The following is a 15860-nucleotide window of genomic DNA, read 5'->3' on the forward strand; positions in this document are numbered from 1 at the left end:
GCACACATAACAAATGCACCATGAGCTCAGGCGAGGACAAGTTTTGTGACCCATTGGGGGAGATTAAGACACACACACACACACACACACACACACACACACACACACACACTTAATTTTTCTGCAGATTTTTGTCTTCAGATTTACCAAAACTATATGACACGAGTCAAATCTTAAGACCACTTTCACACTGAGGCGCTTCTAAACTGCCAGTAACAACACTGAGCGCTTTTAAAGAGCTTTTTTGGCGCTTTTGAAGAGCTTTCCATTCATTTCAATGGAGAGGGGAGTTTTGCACCGCCCTGCCAGCACACTGCCCCAGTGTGAAAGCATTCATTGATTTTAATGTCAATACGTTTTCATGAGCTTTTTAGGTGCTGTTTTTAGCGTGAAAGCGCCTCAGTGTGAAAGTGGTCAAAAAGATCTCTAAAGAGAATGTTATTTAAAACATTGCTCCCTCGGCGGCTTTGTCTGCTCCCCCCCCCCCGCAGGGACTCCACACCTTCATGCGAGCTCCCTCACATGGTGTGGAGTGCTTGCGGGCACACTCCCTTGATACAGCCTGCGGCCATAGTCGCTCACTGTATCAAAGGTAACTTTTTACCTTTTTATAATCCCTTTAAGTTTCAATTGGTATGCAATCAGGCTGGCCCTTGCACTACATGGTTTTGGTGAATCTGAAATTTAAAAATCTGCAGAAAAGTTAATTTCTATCTATCTATCTATCTACTAGTCTGGGGTTTTTATTGCCACTGCATCCCCAATGAAAATGTTCATGATTTGAAATGCAGACTTTTTATTAAAAGCAACATTTACGCTGGCATTAGTTCTTAAGTCATCAGTCATACTATTAAATGTTCTTAAACTTTTATTTAACCTTCTTCCGTGTTTTTTTTTTTTTTTTTTTTTTTTATTAGAACTTGGATAGTTCAGAGGATTTTGCCTCAGCCTTTCATCAGTATTTGGCCAAGTATGTCCCCCGTATATACACAAGCTATGTGCAGCCACAAGTGGACAGGCAAGAAAAGCTGGCACAGGACAGTATCTTCACCCCTTTGGAGTGGTACCTGTTTGGAGAGGACCCTAATGTCTTAGTGGAGAAGTTGCGTCAGAGCGAGGCACCTCCCTTGTGTGGTCTAGTATTTAGAGGAGGAGAGACCACTTATTCTTGCAGGTAAGCTCAGTCTGTGAGTTGACAATGGGGTGTGTGGGGGTTTTTTTTTTTTTTTTTTTTTCTGCAGTCTGTGCCTCCAGGAGATTTGTCCTCTGTTTGTCCAGTTTATCATTGAAAGTAAAAAAACATTTTGGATTGTAAACCCTCACATATACCCAGTGAAGTGAACAGCCTCAGATGATACACAGGGATAAAACCAATCTCCCTACATAAGTTTTACATGCATGTCTGCTGTCTTTAGCTTTATATCTTCTTTAGAAAGTTCAGATTGTGTTAAGAGAATTTCTCTTCCTGGTTAGCACTGCAGTGAAACCTGCACATACAGCCAAGACAGCTGATTGGAGGAAAGGCACACCCCTCCCTCTCCTCATAGGTATAGACTTTCAGATCTGTTTGAGTGGTTCAGCACTCTGCTAATCTATAGCATCCACTTTTTCTGTGTGTTGTAGGAGCTGAAAATGCTCAGGTGAGAATGCAGCATCAGAAATTTTGTGTTAAAGTGGTTAAGCCACTCTAACCGATGTATACATCAGCACTGCCTCCTACTGTAGTATCCCCCTCTGTGTGTGATTTATAAAAGTAAATGGTGCAAATGCCTCATTTCACTGCTGAGTTTGCGATCACATGACTGGCCAGCTTTCTCTTTTCTTCCTCTGAGAGATGCAGCGGGCAGTGCTTAGATTCCCCTGCTGTCAGTCTAGAGGGGAGGAGGAGAGGGCTGGCTGGTCATGTGATCACAATCTCTGCTCTTAAATTTTAGGTATTTACAGCATTTATATTTATAAATCATTCAGAGGGGGATGCTAAAATAGGAGGCAACCCTATACAGGCTAACACTAACTTATACAGGTTAGTGTTATGGGAGCAGCAGGGAGGGGGGAGAAGGACACAGAAGCAGAGATGATGGCAGGCTGCTGATGACAAAGGCACGTAAACTGACCACGTTGTCAGGGCTCAGCAGCCATAATACACTGTGGGGAGAAACTGGCAGGATCAGCCAGGTTTTTTAGGTGTTACAGGGGGCCAATTGTCACAGTACAAGCCCTGTGTCATATAACACAACATGCTTTAAAGAAGTGGGATCCATTTCTTCTTAACTCAAAGCGTTTTTTTTTTTTTTTTTTTTTTAAAGAGACTGTTTGTTTGTTTGTTTTTATTGCAGGGACTGTGCAATGGATCCCACCTGTGTGCTTTGCATTAACTGCTTCCAGAACAGCATTCACAAGAATCATCGCTACAAGGTATGAGCTGAGCTATACACTGTTTGTGTGTTTTTGTGTTTTCATTCTAGAATCATCATATACGAGTGAGATGTTGATAGAATAAACTGTTTTGAATATGACAACATCTCCTACAAAATCTTACAGATGCACTCTTCGATGGGAGGGGGGTTTTGCGATTGTGGTGATGCAGAAGCCTGGAAAGCTGGTCCGTACTGCAAGATCCATGAGCCAGGAGCTTCAGATCAGGTAATACATGCTCTGGCAATATTGATTTTTAATACAAGCAGTGATGTATCCGATGAGAAATAATTCAGTTATGTGATAAAATTTCATATTCAACTTTGTATTTTTTAAGCTTAAAGTGGATGTAAACCCAATTCATAAAATTTGAGCTAGGCACTGAAATCTGTAGTTTTGTTATCTCTCTAAAGCACTGTTCTGTAGCGGTCTCTTGCTCAGTAGCTCTGTTATCGGCATGTTAACTTCTTGTTCTCCGAGACTGGAGAGACTGTCGGAGGTTGCCATAAATAGATTAGTGCAGAGCTATGCACATTTTCTTCCTTTGCCTATGAGGAGAGGGGGTGTGTGCACCTTTCCTCCAATCAGCTGTCTTGGTTGTATGCCCAGGCTTCACTGCAGTGTTAACCAGGAAGAGAAAAACTTCTAACAGGAAGAGCACTTTCTAAAGGTTATATAAAGATGCAGATAGATACTTGTAAAACTTTTATATAGGGAGACTTGTTTCATCCCTGTGTATCATCGGAGGCTGTTCACTTCGCTGGGTATATGAGGGTTTACATCTACTTTAACGCCTACCTAAACTTTACTTTAAAGTATATCTAAAGGCAAGACTTTACATTTTTCAAACTTAAATATTGGTAGTTAAACCAGTTTTAAAAAACTTTTTTTTTTTTTTATTTTTTTTTTTTTTAGTAGCAGTTTGGTTCCTTTTTAGGGATATTTTCCTTCACTTGGTGTCTCAAAATACAACAAAGTGAGAAAAGTTAACTCCAAACTAAAAATCCTAGCTTGGAGCAGGTTTGCTGTGGTTTGCTATCGTTTGGGTGCAGTTTTGTGATTTACACAGTTTTAGGTGCATTCCCATTGTGACTTCTATTATTCTGTCCGTTTGATTCAGAGTCTAAAAGAAGTCAATGGGAGCGCGCATAAAACCGTGTGTAAAATGCAGATACAGCAATATTCCCAATCCACAGCACCCTGGTGTGAACTAAGTCCCTGTGATAATGGTCACTAGCACAAATAGAGAGGGGTCGAATCGGACGTAGTTTATGATCTCAGCAAAAATGGAATGGAAACCTCTTGCTCAGGGACTTTAGTCCTTCCTTCTTTTTTTTTTTTTTTTTTTTTTTTTTTTAAATGTATGGAGTAACATCCGTGCGAATGAACTAATCTTCCAAAATTTGACATGTCACAAAACCTACAAATGTACAGTAATAAAAACAATCTTGGTGGTTACTCAGGGTAATGAAAATTCCAAATACAAAATCATGGATAATGATTGTGAAGGAGTTCTGATATCCAATGTAGATAAAATGATTGATTCCTAAGTGGGCTGCTATAAATGTCAGTGTAACCCAGATTGATTGCTGTAATGCATTGGGATATCAATGCAGTCTCAGTGAATGCAAGATGATTTATTATCCGCTGTAGAGTATAACTCTATTGATGTGGGTAGAGTTGAAGAAAGCTATGTATACCGTTCAAATAATTTCTATGATCAGTATCTATCAAGAATCACATTGTAACGCTTCTCAGGAACTTAATATTCATCCCGTATTACAACAATCAATCTGGGTTACGCTGCGATATATAGCAGCCCACTTAGGAATCCATCATTTTATCTACATTGGATACCAGAACTCATTCACAATCATTATCCATAATTTGATTTTATTATTATTTTTATTTTTTTTGTTTGGAATTTTCTTTACCCTGATTAACTATTGAGATTTGTTTGTTTTTATTACTGTATGTTTTGAGCTATCTCCAATTTTGGAAGATTGACTCATACACACTTTTTTTTTTTTTATTTATTAAAAAAACGTGTGTGTGTGTGTGTGTGTGTGTTTATTTTTTTAAATAATTTCTATAAACTTTTTATTTCTCTTATTTTCACCGACCGACACAGCTCCTCTCTGTCACAAAATGGGTTGTCGGCCCTATCACTGGAGATTACTAGGCAAGTTGTAATACAACACTTCAGAACTTTTAGTTCCGCCCAGGGGGCGGTCCCTAGGCTACAACCCCACAGCCTTCTCTAGCAGAACTCGGTTTTGTTTTTCCTGCCTAGTGATGAGATAAGACCTAGGAACCCTGCGGGCCCATAGGTCCGTATATTTTTTATTTATTTTTTTGGTGCTGAAGCTTGGCTTTTTGCGCAAGATGAATGATCCTGTGATCTTCTATCAACAGCCAGCTGGGTGACAGACTGGTTCACTTATCCTTGTAGTCTCCCCAGTCCGGCCGTCGAGCGTGTGCAGGTCGCTGCTACGGCTCGGCAGGCCACGCCATACCTCGGCTTCAGAGGTAGTCGGTGAGCTTTATGCTCCGGGACGTACATATGACCAGGCTACTGATGTCTGTGTCACAGTATGCTGAGGCCAGTAGTCTTCCCTGTACTCATCAAGAGCTGACTTCCGTGGAATGTCTCCCAGCTTCAGGACTGGTAAGTACAGCTCTTCCTGCCTGTCGGGATGGAGCAGCTGGACATTCCCTGGAAAGTCGATTCGGGGTAGCCCCCCTCATCCCCTTCTCTCCCCTGTCCCTGACTCCCTCCTTTCCCCCCTCACGGGGGGGGGAGGGGCTGTACATGTGCTGAGCGATGTGTATATGTGTGTGCACGCCTGGGCCCTCACCTGGGGGTTTTGGCTGTGCTGGGTGCCTGGGTCCTGCAGCATATCCCGCTGGATGCCTGTGTAGTCATGCCCCTGTGTGGGTGCAGCACTGTGCCTGCCACATGTTTTCTCTAGTCCCCCATAGTGCTGTTCGCCAGCTATTTTAAGTATGGGCAAGGGTCAGACTGGCTTCTGGCTTCAGGCGGCCATTTTCCTGGTGATTCTCTATTGAGAACACCGGCGGCCGTTTTCTTGTAGCCGGACCACATTTTTGTGCTCTAGCAGCTGCCCCTGTGCCCTCTGCTTCCTGTTTGGTCATCAGTGCTGGGGATGTTATCCTGTGTTCTGAACACGTGTGTTTGATCGCCCACAGATTGTTCACTGATTGTGCGACCGGCAGTTTTTTGCTATCTCTGCATCTGGGAGTGCTGGGGATCATCAGGCATTGCGGTAAAACAGCGCGGAATGGCCCAGGGTGGTGAGTCCAGCGGGTTAGAGCCCCTCAGCCATCGGCAGCAGGAGGGTGGACTGTCACTGTCCTAAGTCCCCTTCGGGTGACAGATAGGGTAGGGTCAGCATAGCTTCAGAAACCTAGTGTTTCTACCCCCTAAATCCAGGCAATTGCAACCGGGTCACCTGCGGACTGCGCGGTCCCTATGGACACCCTCACGGCGGTCCTCAATTTGTTCGTTGCCAAGATGGAGGCAGTACATGAGGAGAAAGGTGCTAAAAAAAAAAAAAAAAGCCGCCACCCTCCTCTGGGGAGAGCTCTGATGAAGACTCGGGTACTGCTGAGGCCGGTGACCACTGCTCTGTCTTGTCAGATGATGCTGACCAGGACCGTTCAGACAGTGAGGATGAGTCCGGGTCCGTGCGCGACAAAGCGCTAGTTGGAGCACTTATCACAGCTGTGCGTGATACCCTGAAGATTCAGGAGCCTCTGCTGATGTACCGGTCCCTTTTGGGTCTCGCAAGCCAGCACGTTCACCTAAGGTGGTCCCATATCTGACTTATTTTGATAAGTTAATTCCCAAAGAATGGGGTCGTCCGCAATGTACCTTTTCGGTCCCCAAATACATGGCGGTGCGTTACCCCTTTTGAGGAAAGCATTTTCAAGAAATGGTTGGCTCCTCCGGTCGAGGACCCCCCCAGTATCCAGGTTAAATAAAGTAACCACGATCCCGGTTGAGGGGATTCCTGCATTCAAGGATCCCATGGATAGGAAGGCCGAGGTGGTGGCTCATTCCTTGTTCACGGTTGTGGGGTCAGCCGCCAACCTGTACTGGCATCCGCACTGGTGTCGCAGACACTGACTGAGTGGGCAAAAGTTTTGCACCTCGACTTGGGAGAGCAACAGGCCTCCCCTATCTGCGTGGAACTAGCAGACCAACTAGTGCAAAGCCTTAAGTACATTTGTGACGTGGCCCTGGATACTCTCCCTCTGTTATCCAGGGCTTCAGTGTCAGCTGTGGTGCTGAGGTGCCTGATTTGGTTAAAATGCTGGTCTGCTGACCAGGCATCCACGAAAGCCCTGACGGATCTTCCCTTCCTTGGCGACCGGCTCTTTGGACATATGACGTTATTAAAAATGCCACTAGTGGTAAGAGTACTCTACTCCCACAGGCCAGGAAGGCTAAGGAGCCATGCCGCAGGCAAGGGCCCTCTTTTTCTGCCCACAATCTGCTTTTTCGTCCGCCCGGTGCTTCAACAAAATGTCGACAGGACGCCCATGGGCGGTCAAAAAAGGCCCTGGAACCGCAAGCCTGTGAATAAAAGTGCTACCGCATGAAGGTTTGGCCCCACCCATGTCTCAGGTGGGGGGGTCACCTTCGGGAGTTTGCAGCACGGTGGTCCTCCCGGTTATCCGACCAATGCTTCCAGGGATTCTACTCAAATCTGTGGTTCCAAAGAAGAAAGGGGTACGTCCGATCTTGGACTTAAAAGCCCTCAATCACTTTGTAAAAGTGCAGAGGTTCAGAATGGAATCAGTTCGCTCAGTAGTCGCTGCACTCCATCAAGGGGATTCCCTGGCGTCCTTGGACATCCAGGAGGCGTACCTGCACATACCCATATGCCTTCGGCATCAAAAGTTTCTGCGTTTTGCAGTCAGGGAAGCCCATTACCAATTTGTGGCTCTTCCCTTTGGTCTGGCATCAGCCCCCAATATTGGCGTTGCTGAGACGACGTAGGATTGCGGTCATGGGCTACCTGGACTATCTCCTCCTGAGAGCATCTTCCGCCTCAGAATTAGGAGGATGTGGCGATCACCATGCAGACCCTGCAAGAATTTGGGTGGCTGTTGAACCTAAAGAAGTCAGGAATTGTGCGGACCCAGCGTCTGGAGTACCTAGGTTTACTGTTGGACTCCAGGGAAGCAAGAGGTTTTTCTCCCTTCAGATAATTTGCAGACTCTCAGGTCCGCGGTAAAACTGCTAATGCACGGTAAGTGGTTGTTGCTCTGGTTTTGCATGCGAGTACTGGGACTCCTGGTAGCCTCCTTGGAGGCAGTACCTTACGCCCAGTTCCACACCAGAGTACTGCAGAAGGAGATCTTGTTGAAATGGGACAAATCTCAGTTGTCCCTGGATCGACGGATCCTGTTGAGCCAGCCAGTGGTGGTTCAGTCCGGAAAATCGTTCCTTCCTCTGAAATGGACAGTGATCACTACGGACGCCAGTCTATCCGGCTGGGGTGGAGTGATGGGGATTTAGTTGGCTCAGGGCCTCTGGTCGACTAAAGAATCCGAGTTGCCGATCAATCTGCTCTAATTGAGAGCGATCGGGCTGTGCCTCCACACAAGGTCGATGTGTCTTCAAGGGTGTCTGATCAGGATGCAGTCGGGCAATGCCATGGCTGTGGCTTACATAAATCGCCAAGGGGGAACAAGAAGCTCAACTGCTGCTCGGGAGATCGCTCACATACTTCGGTGGGCAAAGCCATTTACATCTGGGGGGTGGAAAATTGGCAGGCGGACTATCTGAGCCACCAGATGCTGGACCCAGCAGAATGGGCATTGCATCTGGAGATATTCAGGCTGCTGTGCCTGAAGTGGGGCACACCAGATGTGGATCTATTGGCCTCCCGTCTCAATCGGAAGGTGCCAAGATTCGTGTCCAGGACAAGAGATCAGTGGGCAGACGCGCTGGTGGCTCAGTGGGATCAGTACCAGCTGATCTACGCCTCTCCACTGAAACCGTTTCCACTTCCGCTTTGCAAAGTGGAAGCCGAGGGGTTTCCAGTAATCCTGGTTGCCCCAGATTGGCCTCAGCGGCCCTGGTACACGGACCTGGTGCGTCTGGTGGCAGACGCTCCCTGGCGACTGCTTTTGCGAGAGGACCTCCTATCTCGAGGTCCAATCTTCTTCACCCTGCTTTACTATCGCTGGCTTAACGGCGTGGCTAATGAGAGCCAGGTGTTGAACTGGGGTCTGTCGGACTCGGTGATTCCAACTATGTTGAGGGCACGGAAATATTCTCAGAAGATATACCATTGTTCCTGGAAGGCCTACATCTCCATGTGTGAGGAAAAAGGGTGGCATCTGCGTTCCTTTTCCATAGTAAGGATCCTGCTGTTTCTCCAGCAAAGAGTAGACCAGAAATTGGCATTCAGCACCACCAAGGGGCAAATCTCAGCCTTAACTGTCTTTTTTTTTTTTTTTTTTTCTCAAACAACCCCTGGCATCGCACTCCTTAGTGGGTACCTTCTTTCAGGGGTTACGACGTATTCCCCACCGTTGCCCTCATGGGATTTGAACCTGGTGTTGTCGGCGCTTCAAAAACCGCAGTTCGAAAAATATCGGAGATTCCCCTGTTGACTTTTCCAGAAAGCGGTCTTTCTAGTGGCCATCACATCGGCCAGGAGGGATTCGGAATTGGCAGCCTTGTCTTGCAAGTCGCCTTATCTGGTCATACACAGGGATAAGGTAGTGTTGCGTCCGCAACCATCTTTTCTACCGAAGGTGGTCTCGGCTTTTCATATCAATGAGGACGTTGTATTACCATCCTTGTGTCCTAAGTCGAAGCACCCCAAAGAGGTGGCCCTTCATGCTCTCCACTTGGTTAGGGCTCTGAAGGTGTATTTGTCTGCCACGGCTCCCTTTCAGAACCGAGACTCACTGTTTTGTTTCGGTGGCTGGTCCAAAGAAGGGTATGGCGGTCTCGTCAACCACCATTTCCAGGTGGATCAGACAGATTGTAGTACAAGCCTACGCCTTGAAGGGGCAGGTGCCCCCTTTCCGGTCACGGCCCACTCCACAAGGGCAATTGGAACGTCTTGTGCCTTCTGACACCAAACATTGGTCGCTCAGGTGTGTAAGGCGGCGACCTGGTCGTCTGTCCATACGTTTACCAAGTTCTACAAGGTAGACATCAGTGCATCAGGTGAAAGTTTTGCTGGCGGCCGTGTAGTTGTAATTCCATATGCAATCGATGTTTGTTTTTTTTCCTGGTTTTTCTATAAAAACGCAGTACTGTTATGTTAATACACTGTTGCATTACTTCCGCAAATGGTTGCCATCTTGGGGATCACTCCTGTTAAGGGTACCGGTTAGGTGGTGGTCTTTTTCCACATGCCGTTTTTTGTGGGTTTAGTGTCACTAGTTCCCACTTGCCATGGTGGATGAAGTTCTTATGCTGTTTGTTTTTCCCACCCCTTGTTTGCCACTGCTTGGGGACATCCCATTTTGTTAAAGAGGAACTGTGTCGGTCAGTGAATATAAGAGAAAATAGAATTTTTGTACTCATCGTAAAATCCTTTTCTCCGTAATTCACCGACCGACACAGCACCCGCCTCTCCTCCTTTTTTCTCTTTACGTTATACTGCTTGTTGACGTACTGAGTTCTGCTAGAGCAGGCTGTGGGGTTGTAGCCTAGGGACCGCCCCCTGGGCGGAACTAAAAGTTCTGAAGTGTTGTATTACAACTTGCCTAGTAATCTCCAGTGATAGGGCTGACAATCCATTTTGTTACAGAGAGGAACTGTGTCGGTCGGTGAATTACAGAGAAAAGTATTTTGTGGCGAGTACAAAAATACTATTTTTTTTTCTCGATATTACACTGGTTATATTTGTGCCTATTTTACAGTCTGTTATCACAGCTGTCCCTCTTTTTGTCCATTTGATTTTCTTGTTTTGGCATAGTCCACACCTATTTTGGTGAGTCAGAGGCAGGTTAACCCCTCATCTCCTTGGTTTCCACCTACCCACCATATTATATTTTCTTACTGTAGCCAACATTAGACCTGTGTGCCCTGAGAAATGCTGTCACTTGTTCTTTTGACCCATACAGGCCTTTTATGTGTACTATGAAGGAAACCAGTTCTTTTTGTCATCTTCCATTGGCTTTATGGTATTGTGTATAAAGCGCATTTTAGCCAGTTTGGCTTGTAGGAGGCATTAATTCAAACATTGTGTAACTTTGTTAAAGTATAGATTGATTGCTGCCTCTTTGTTTATGACCAGTCAGCATCTTGCCTTTGGAATTCTGCACTGAAACATATTCAAGTGTGTAGTTGTTGATTTTGTGTCTAAATTTGTTTTGATGAGATCTGAAATGATTGAAAACTGCTTTTGTTTTTAGCTCAGGTATAGTGTCAGTGCTGATATCAATAAACCAGTGGTTGGATGAGTTTGGCAGTATTACATGGAGTACACAACATAATGTGTTTCTTGTTACTTTTCAGGATTCTGGATTTCGATTGCCAGAAGAGATCTTGACCCAGACTAGAAAAGTGTTCCCTGTCATCATCAAGTACATTGTGGACATGCTTATCTGGGAGGAGGAAAAATGTCTGCCTGGGTATTTAAATACAGGGTATGATTGTGCTAAATTATATACCACATTGCGGGGAAACCATGGTCTAAACACCACAGGGCTTAACTGTAAAAACTGAACTGGGTAACTCGGGTGTTTAACTACCTCCCGCCCGCCATATAGATCAATGCCAGTGGGTGGGATGCTCTGTTGTTCTGGGATGACGTCACCCCGGTCTCATCGTGTTTGTATGCCCATGGTGATCAAGGGTGCGCTGTGCCACTGGGAAATGGCGCAACCCCGATCTCGGTAAACAGCCGATAATGCTGCTCTTTACTCATGTGATCAGATGTATCCAATCACAGTTAAACCAGGAAATGCCATTTATCAGCTGTCCTCTGTGAGGTATGGACAGCCAATCAGTGGCATTTCCTCACAGGGGAGACCTGTACAGGTAATCGGGTCACTAATTAGTACCTTGATTATCAGTGCAGCCCCAATAGTGCCCAGCAGTAATTCCAATCTGTGTTTTATCAGTGATGCAAGTCAGCGCTGCCTATTAGTGATGAATATTAGTGCTGCCTCATCCGTGCATATCACTGAAGGAGAAAAATCACTTGTTTACCAATTTTACGACCAAAACTAAGAAACCTTGTACTGCTGTAACGGTGTAGCCTTTAATTGGAGCCTCATTCAGTTAAACCACTTAAAGCGTAACTACACTGCATCACAAATCAAAAGCACTATTTCATTTTTAATATTCAAAGCAATCTCGCCCTTTCATCCATGTGCCCATGCTTTATTTTGCTGATATAATCTATTTTTCTATCTATTTACTAATGTTGGCAGCATAAGGATTCAAAATGGTCAATGTTGATTTAGAGATTGAAGTTCCACTTTATAGACCACCTACCGCAGAAACTTAAGTGGTTACGTTTCTAAAACTGGCTTAGGGCTGCAAGCTTACATTTTAGGTGCTCTGACCAACCACATTTTTTCTTTTAGACAGAAAAAGTCAAAGCAGCATTGCTGTGTGCTCTACAGTGATGATCACCATTCCAATGACCACTTCATCTACAGTCTACAGAGATCTCTAGGATGTGATGTGAAAGAATCACAGACAATAACAAGTGCAGCAGAGAGGGAGGTCAGTATGCATGTCTACTCTACTTCCTTTTTTTTTTTTCTTTTTTTTTTCCTTCAATAAACATGTCTTTCAAACAGTCAAGCTCCTATGTTGCCCTCAAGGAATACCAGAGAACCAGACCGCTACTATAATATGTAAACAAATGTGAAGGTTTATTTGCTTGAATTTTATTGAAACATGTGGCACAGTGACAAAACAAGACTCTTGCGCATAATACAGTAGCAGTAGTGGTGGTACATTAACGTGAAGGGACTATCCTCAGATGGAATAAGATGAAACCAATCCCCCTGCATAACGTGTACCTGGCTTTCTACAGTCTTCTCTTCTGTACATCAGTTCAAAATGCTGACTTTATAAGCTTGTCCGGGAGTTCAGAAAAAAAGGCAGTGGGAGAGCTGAAATCAGAGTTCCGCTGGGGAAAAAAAAAAAGTTGGCAGCTACAAATACTGCAATACTATACTTTTTTTTAATTTATTTTTATTTTTTTATATAAATATATGGACACTTGCCTGCCCAGAGCACCCACAATGTCCTCACCCTAAGCCGATCTGTCCCTCTGCTCCCGAGTGGTGGCACCGGGATTTTCGTTAAGGGAATCGAAATGTGAAGCCTAGCAGCTTCACAGCCTGGTTCCCTACTGCGCATGCATGAGCTGCGCTGCACAATCTCGCTGTTCCCTGCTGTCCTCTAGGACTTGTGTGTCTCCTAGAATACAGCGTGGGGTCCAGACATGGCGTTGATGGCCACCAATACTGCGGCAATCTATGCCCGAAAGTGGGAGCAAATACCTGCATTATACAGGTATCTGCCACCCCCCCTCCCAAAGGTGCCAATTGTGACACTGGAGGGGGGGATCCAAAAAGCGGAAGTTACATTTTTGGGTGTAACTCCGCTTGAAAACACAGTAAGGCGAGGTCTGAGAGCTGATTGAAGGGAAGCGACAATTCACACCGCTCACACGCTACTGTTCTGCCTTCCAGTTTGTGTCCATTTCTTGAACACTCTATTAGGGAGCATATGATGTAGACTCTGTAGATACAGTGCCTTGCGAAAGTATTGGGCCTCCTTGACTTGAACTTTTCAAACTTTTGCCACATTTCAGGCTTCAAACATAAAGATATAACATTTTTATTTTTTGTGAAGAATCACCAACAAGTGGGACACAATTGTGAAGTGGAACGATATCTATTGGATTTTGGAAACTTTTTTAACTAATAAAAAAATGAAAAGCGGGGCGTGCAAAATTATTCGGCCCCCCTTGCGTTAATACTTTGTAGAGCCACCTTTTGCTGCGATTACAGCTGCAAGTCGCTTGGGGTATGTCTCTATCAGTTTTGCACATCGAGAGACTGAAATTCTTGCCCATTCTTCCTTGCAAAACAGCTCGAGCTCAGTGAGGTTGGATGGAGAGCGTTTGTGAACAGCAGTTTTCAGCTCTTTCCACAGATTCTCGATTGGATTCAGGTCTGGACTTTGACTTGGCCATTCTAACACCTGGATACGTTTATTTGTGAACCATTCCTTTGTAGATTTTGCTGTATGTTTGGGATCATTGTCTTGTTGGAAGATAAATCTCCGTCCCAGTTTCAGGTCTTTTGCAGACTCCAACAGGTTTTCATCCAGAATGGTCCTGTATTTGGCTGCACCCATCTTCCCCTCAATTTTAACCCTCTTCCCTGTCCCTGCTGAAGAAAAGCAGGCCCAAACCATGATGCTGCCACCACCATGTTTGACAGTGGGGATTGTGTGTTGAGGGTGATGAGCTGTGTTGCTTTTACGCCAAACATATCGTTTTGCATTGTGGGCAAAAAGTTCGATTTTTGGTTTCATCTGACCAGAGCACCTTCTTCCACATGTTTGGTGTGTCTCCCAGGTGACTTGTGGCAAACTTTAGACGAGACTTTTTATGGATATCTTTGAGAAATGGCTTTCTTCTTGACACTCTTCCATAAAGGCCAGATTTGTGCAGTGTACGACTGATTGTTGTCCTATGGACAGACTCTCCCACCTCAGCTGTAGTTCTCTGCAGTCCATCCAGAGTGATCATGGGCCTCTTGGCTGCATCTCTGATCAGTCTTCTCCTTGTCTGAGCTGAAAGTTTAGAGGGACGGCCAGGTCTTGGTAGATTTGCAGTGGTCTGATACTCCTTCCATTTCAAAATGATCGCTTGCACAGTGTTCCTTGGGATGTTTAAAGCTTGGGAAATCTTTTTGTATCCAAATCCGGCTTTAAACTTCTCCACAACAGTATTACGGACCTGCCTGGTGTGTTCCTTGGTCTTCATGATGCTCTCTGCGCTTTCAACAGAACCCTGAGACTATCACAGAGCAGGTGCATTTATACAGAGACTTGATTACACACAGGTGGATTCTATTTATCACCATCAGTCATTTAGGACAACATTGGATCATTGAGAGATCCTCACTGAACTTCTGGAGTGAGTTTGCTGCACTGAAAGTAAAGGGGCCAAATAATTTTGCATGCACCACTTTTCAGTTTTTTATTTGCTAAAAAAAGTTTAAATTATCCAATAGATTTCGTTCCACTTCACAATTATGTCCCACTTGTTGGTGATTCTTCACAAAAAATTAAAATGTTATATCTTTATGTTTGAAGCCTGAAATGTGCAAAAGGTTGAAAAGTTCAAGGGGGCCGAATACTTTCGCAAGGCACTGTATCAGCCTTGCTCCTATGTGGGTGTTGCCTTTTTGGGGTTTTGGAGATCCCCACGGGCTCCCCAGGCTACTTGCCACCTTTTTCTGATGTAATGCTATACTGTATTTCACAGGATCTGAGGCCCTGACGAAGTGAGTCACCCTGCAAAATGTGTTTGATAAAAGATGTATACAAAATTATCTTAAATCCAGGACTATATCCCCCTGGACAAGCAGTTTAACTTTTATTTCATAAAAAATAAAACTTTCTTTTAAGAATTGTAGAATGTTCTAAATTTTGCGTACAAATGATTTTATATTACGTGTTGGCTCAGTGGTCATTTACCCAAGGAAGTACATGAAAAGTCCCAAACCTTACTCAGATTTCTATAATTATTTCCTGTTCAGGGTCGTACAACTTTGAAAGAAGGAAATTTAGAAGAATGCAAAGAAACTGCAGATAAACTTAAGGTAAAAAAACAACCTTTTTTTTTTTTTTTTTTTTTTTTTTTTTTTTAAGCACTGTCAGTGTTTTACGTAGACAGGGTAGCTTAATTGACTTCATAAAGTTTGGCCAGATGTGATTGCACATGTCTTGTACTTCTGGGAATTCCAACCTTGCCATGTTCACACTTACCCACATTTGTCCCTTCTGCACCCTATACAGTGCTAAGCAAGAGAGTCTCAATCTGCCTGTTGCATTCCTTAAATGTAAAATTGAAAGTTGGGCAGCTGTAAGTGCAAAGCATAGGTATAGTTTATGGAAACCCTAGCAATGGACTTCATACATACACACATATATATATATATATATATATATATATATATATATATATATATATATATATAATATATAATTTATATATTTTTTTTTTTTGGGGGGGGGGGGGTTCCGTCTATTTTTATCTACCCTTAAGAGTGCTTTGTTATATCTGTTTGATATGTGCAAATGTTTACCTGCTTATCCTGCACGAAATCTAGGGAGCACTTAACTTCCTGTTTTTCTCTGCTTATGTTTAATTTCTTATCAGTTACATTGTTCCGATAAATCCATTGCA

The 15860-nt window shown here is 44.3% G+C and overlaps 1 protein-coding gene across 4 annotated transcripts in view; it reads left to right on the forward strand.

Annotated features, from left to right (window-relative positions):
* UBR1 (ubiquitin protein ligase E3 component n-recognin 1) overlaps positions 1–15860 on the forward strand; it is a 251758-nt gene that overhangs the window by 32359 nt on the left and 203539 nt on the right. For all 4 annotated transcript variants that reach the window (XM_077464559.1, XM_077464560.1, XM_077464558.1 and 1 more), the window contains exons 2-7: positions 918–1174; positions 2337–2415; positions 2542–2643; positions 10931–11061; positions 12007–12148; positions 15211–15273. In XM_077464559.1, coding sequence (XP_077320685.1) covers positions 918–1174; positions 2337–2415; positions 2542–2643; positions 10931–11061; positions 12007–12148; positions 15211–15273 — 774 coding nt within the window. The remainder of the gene's footprint in view (positions 1–917; positions 1175–2336; positions 2416–2541; positions 2644–10930; positions 11062–12006; positions 12149–15210; positions 15274–15860) is intronic.

Source organism: Lithobates pipiens, unplaced genomic scaffold (genome assembly GCF_037356315.1).
Source record: "Lithobates pipiens isolate NorthernLeopardFrog02 unplaced genomic scaffold, aLitPip1_a1.2 Scaffold_30, whole genome shotgun sequence".
Classification (NCBI taxonomy): domain Eukaryota; kingdom Metazoa; phylum Chordata; class Amphibia; order Anura; family Ranidae; genus Lithobates; species Lithobates pipiens.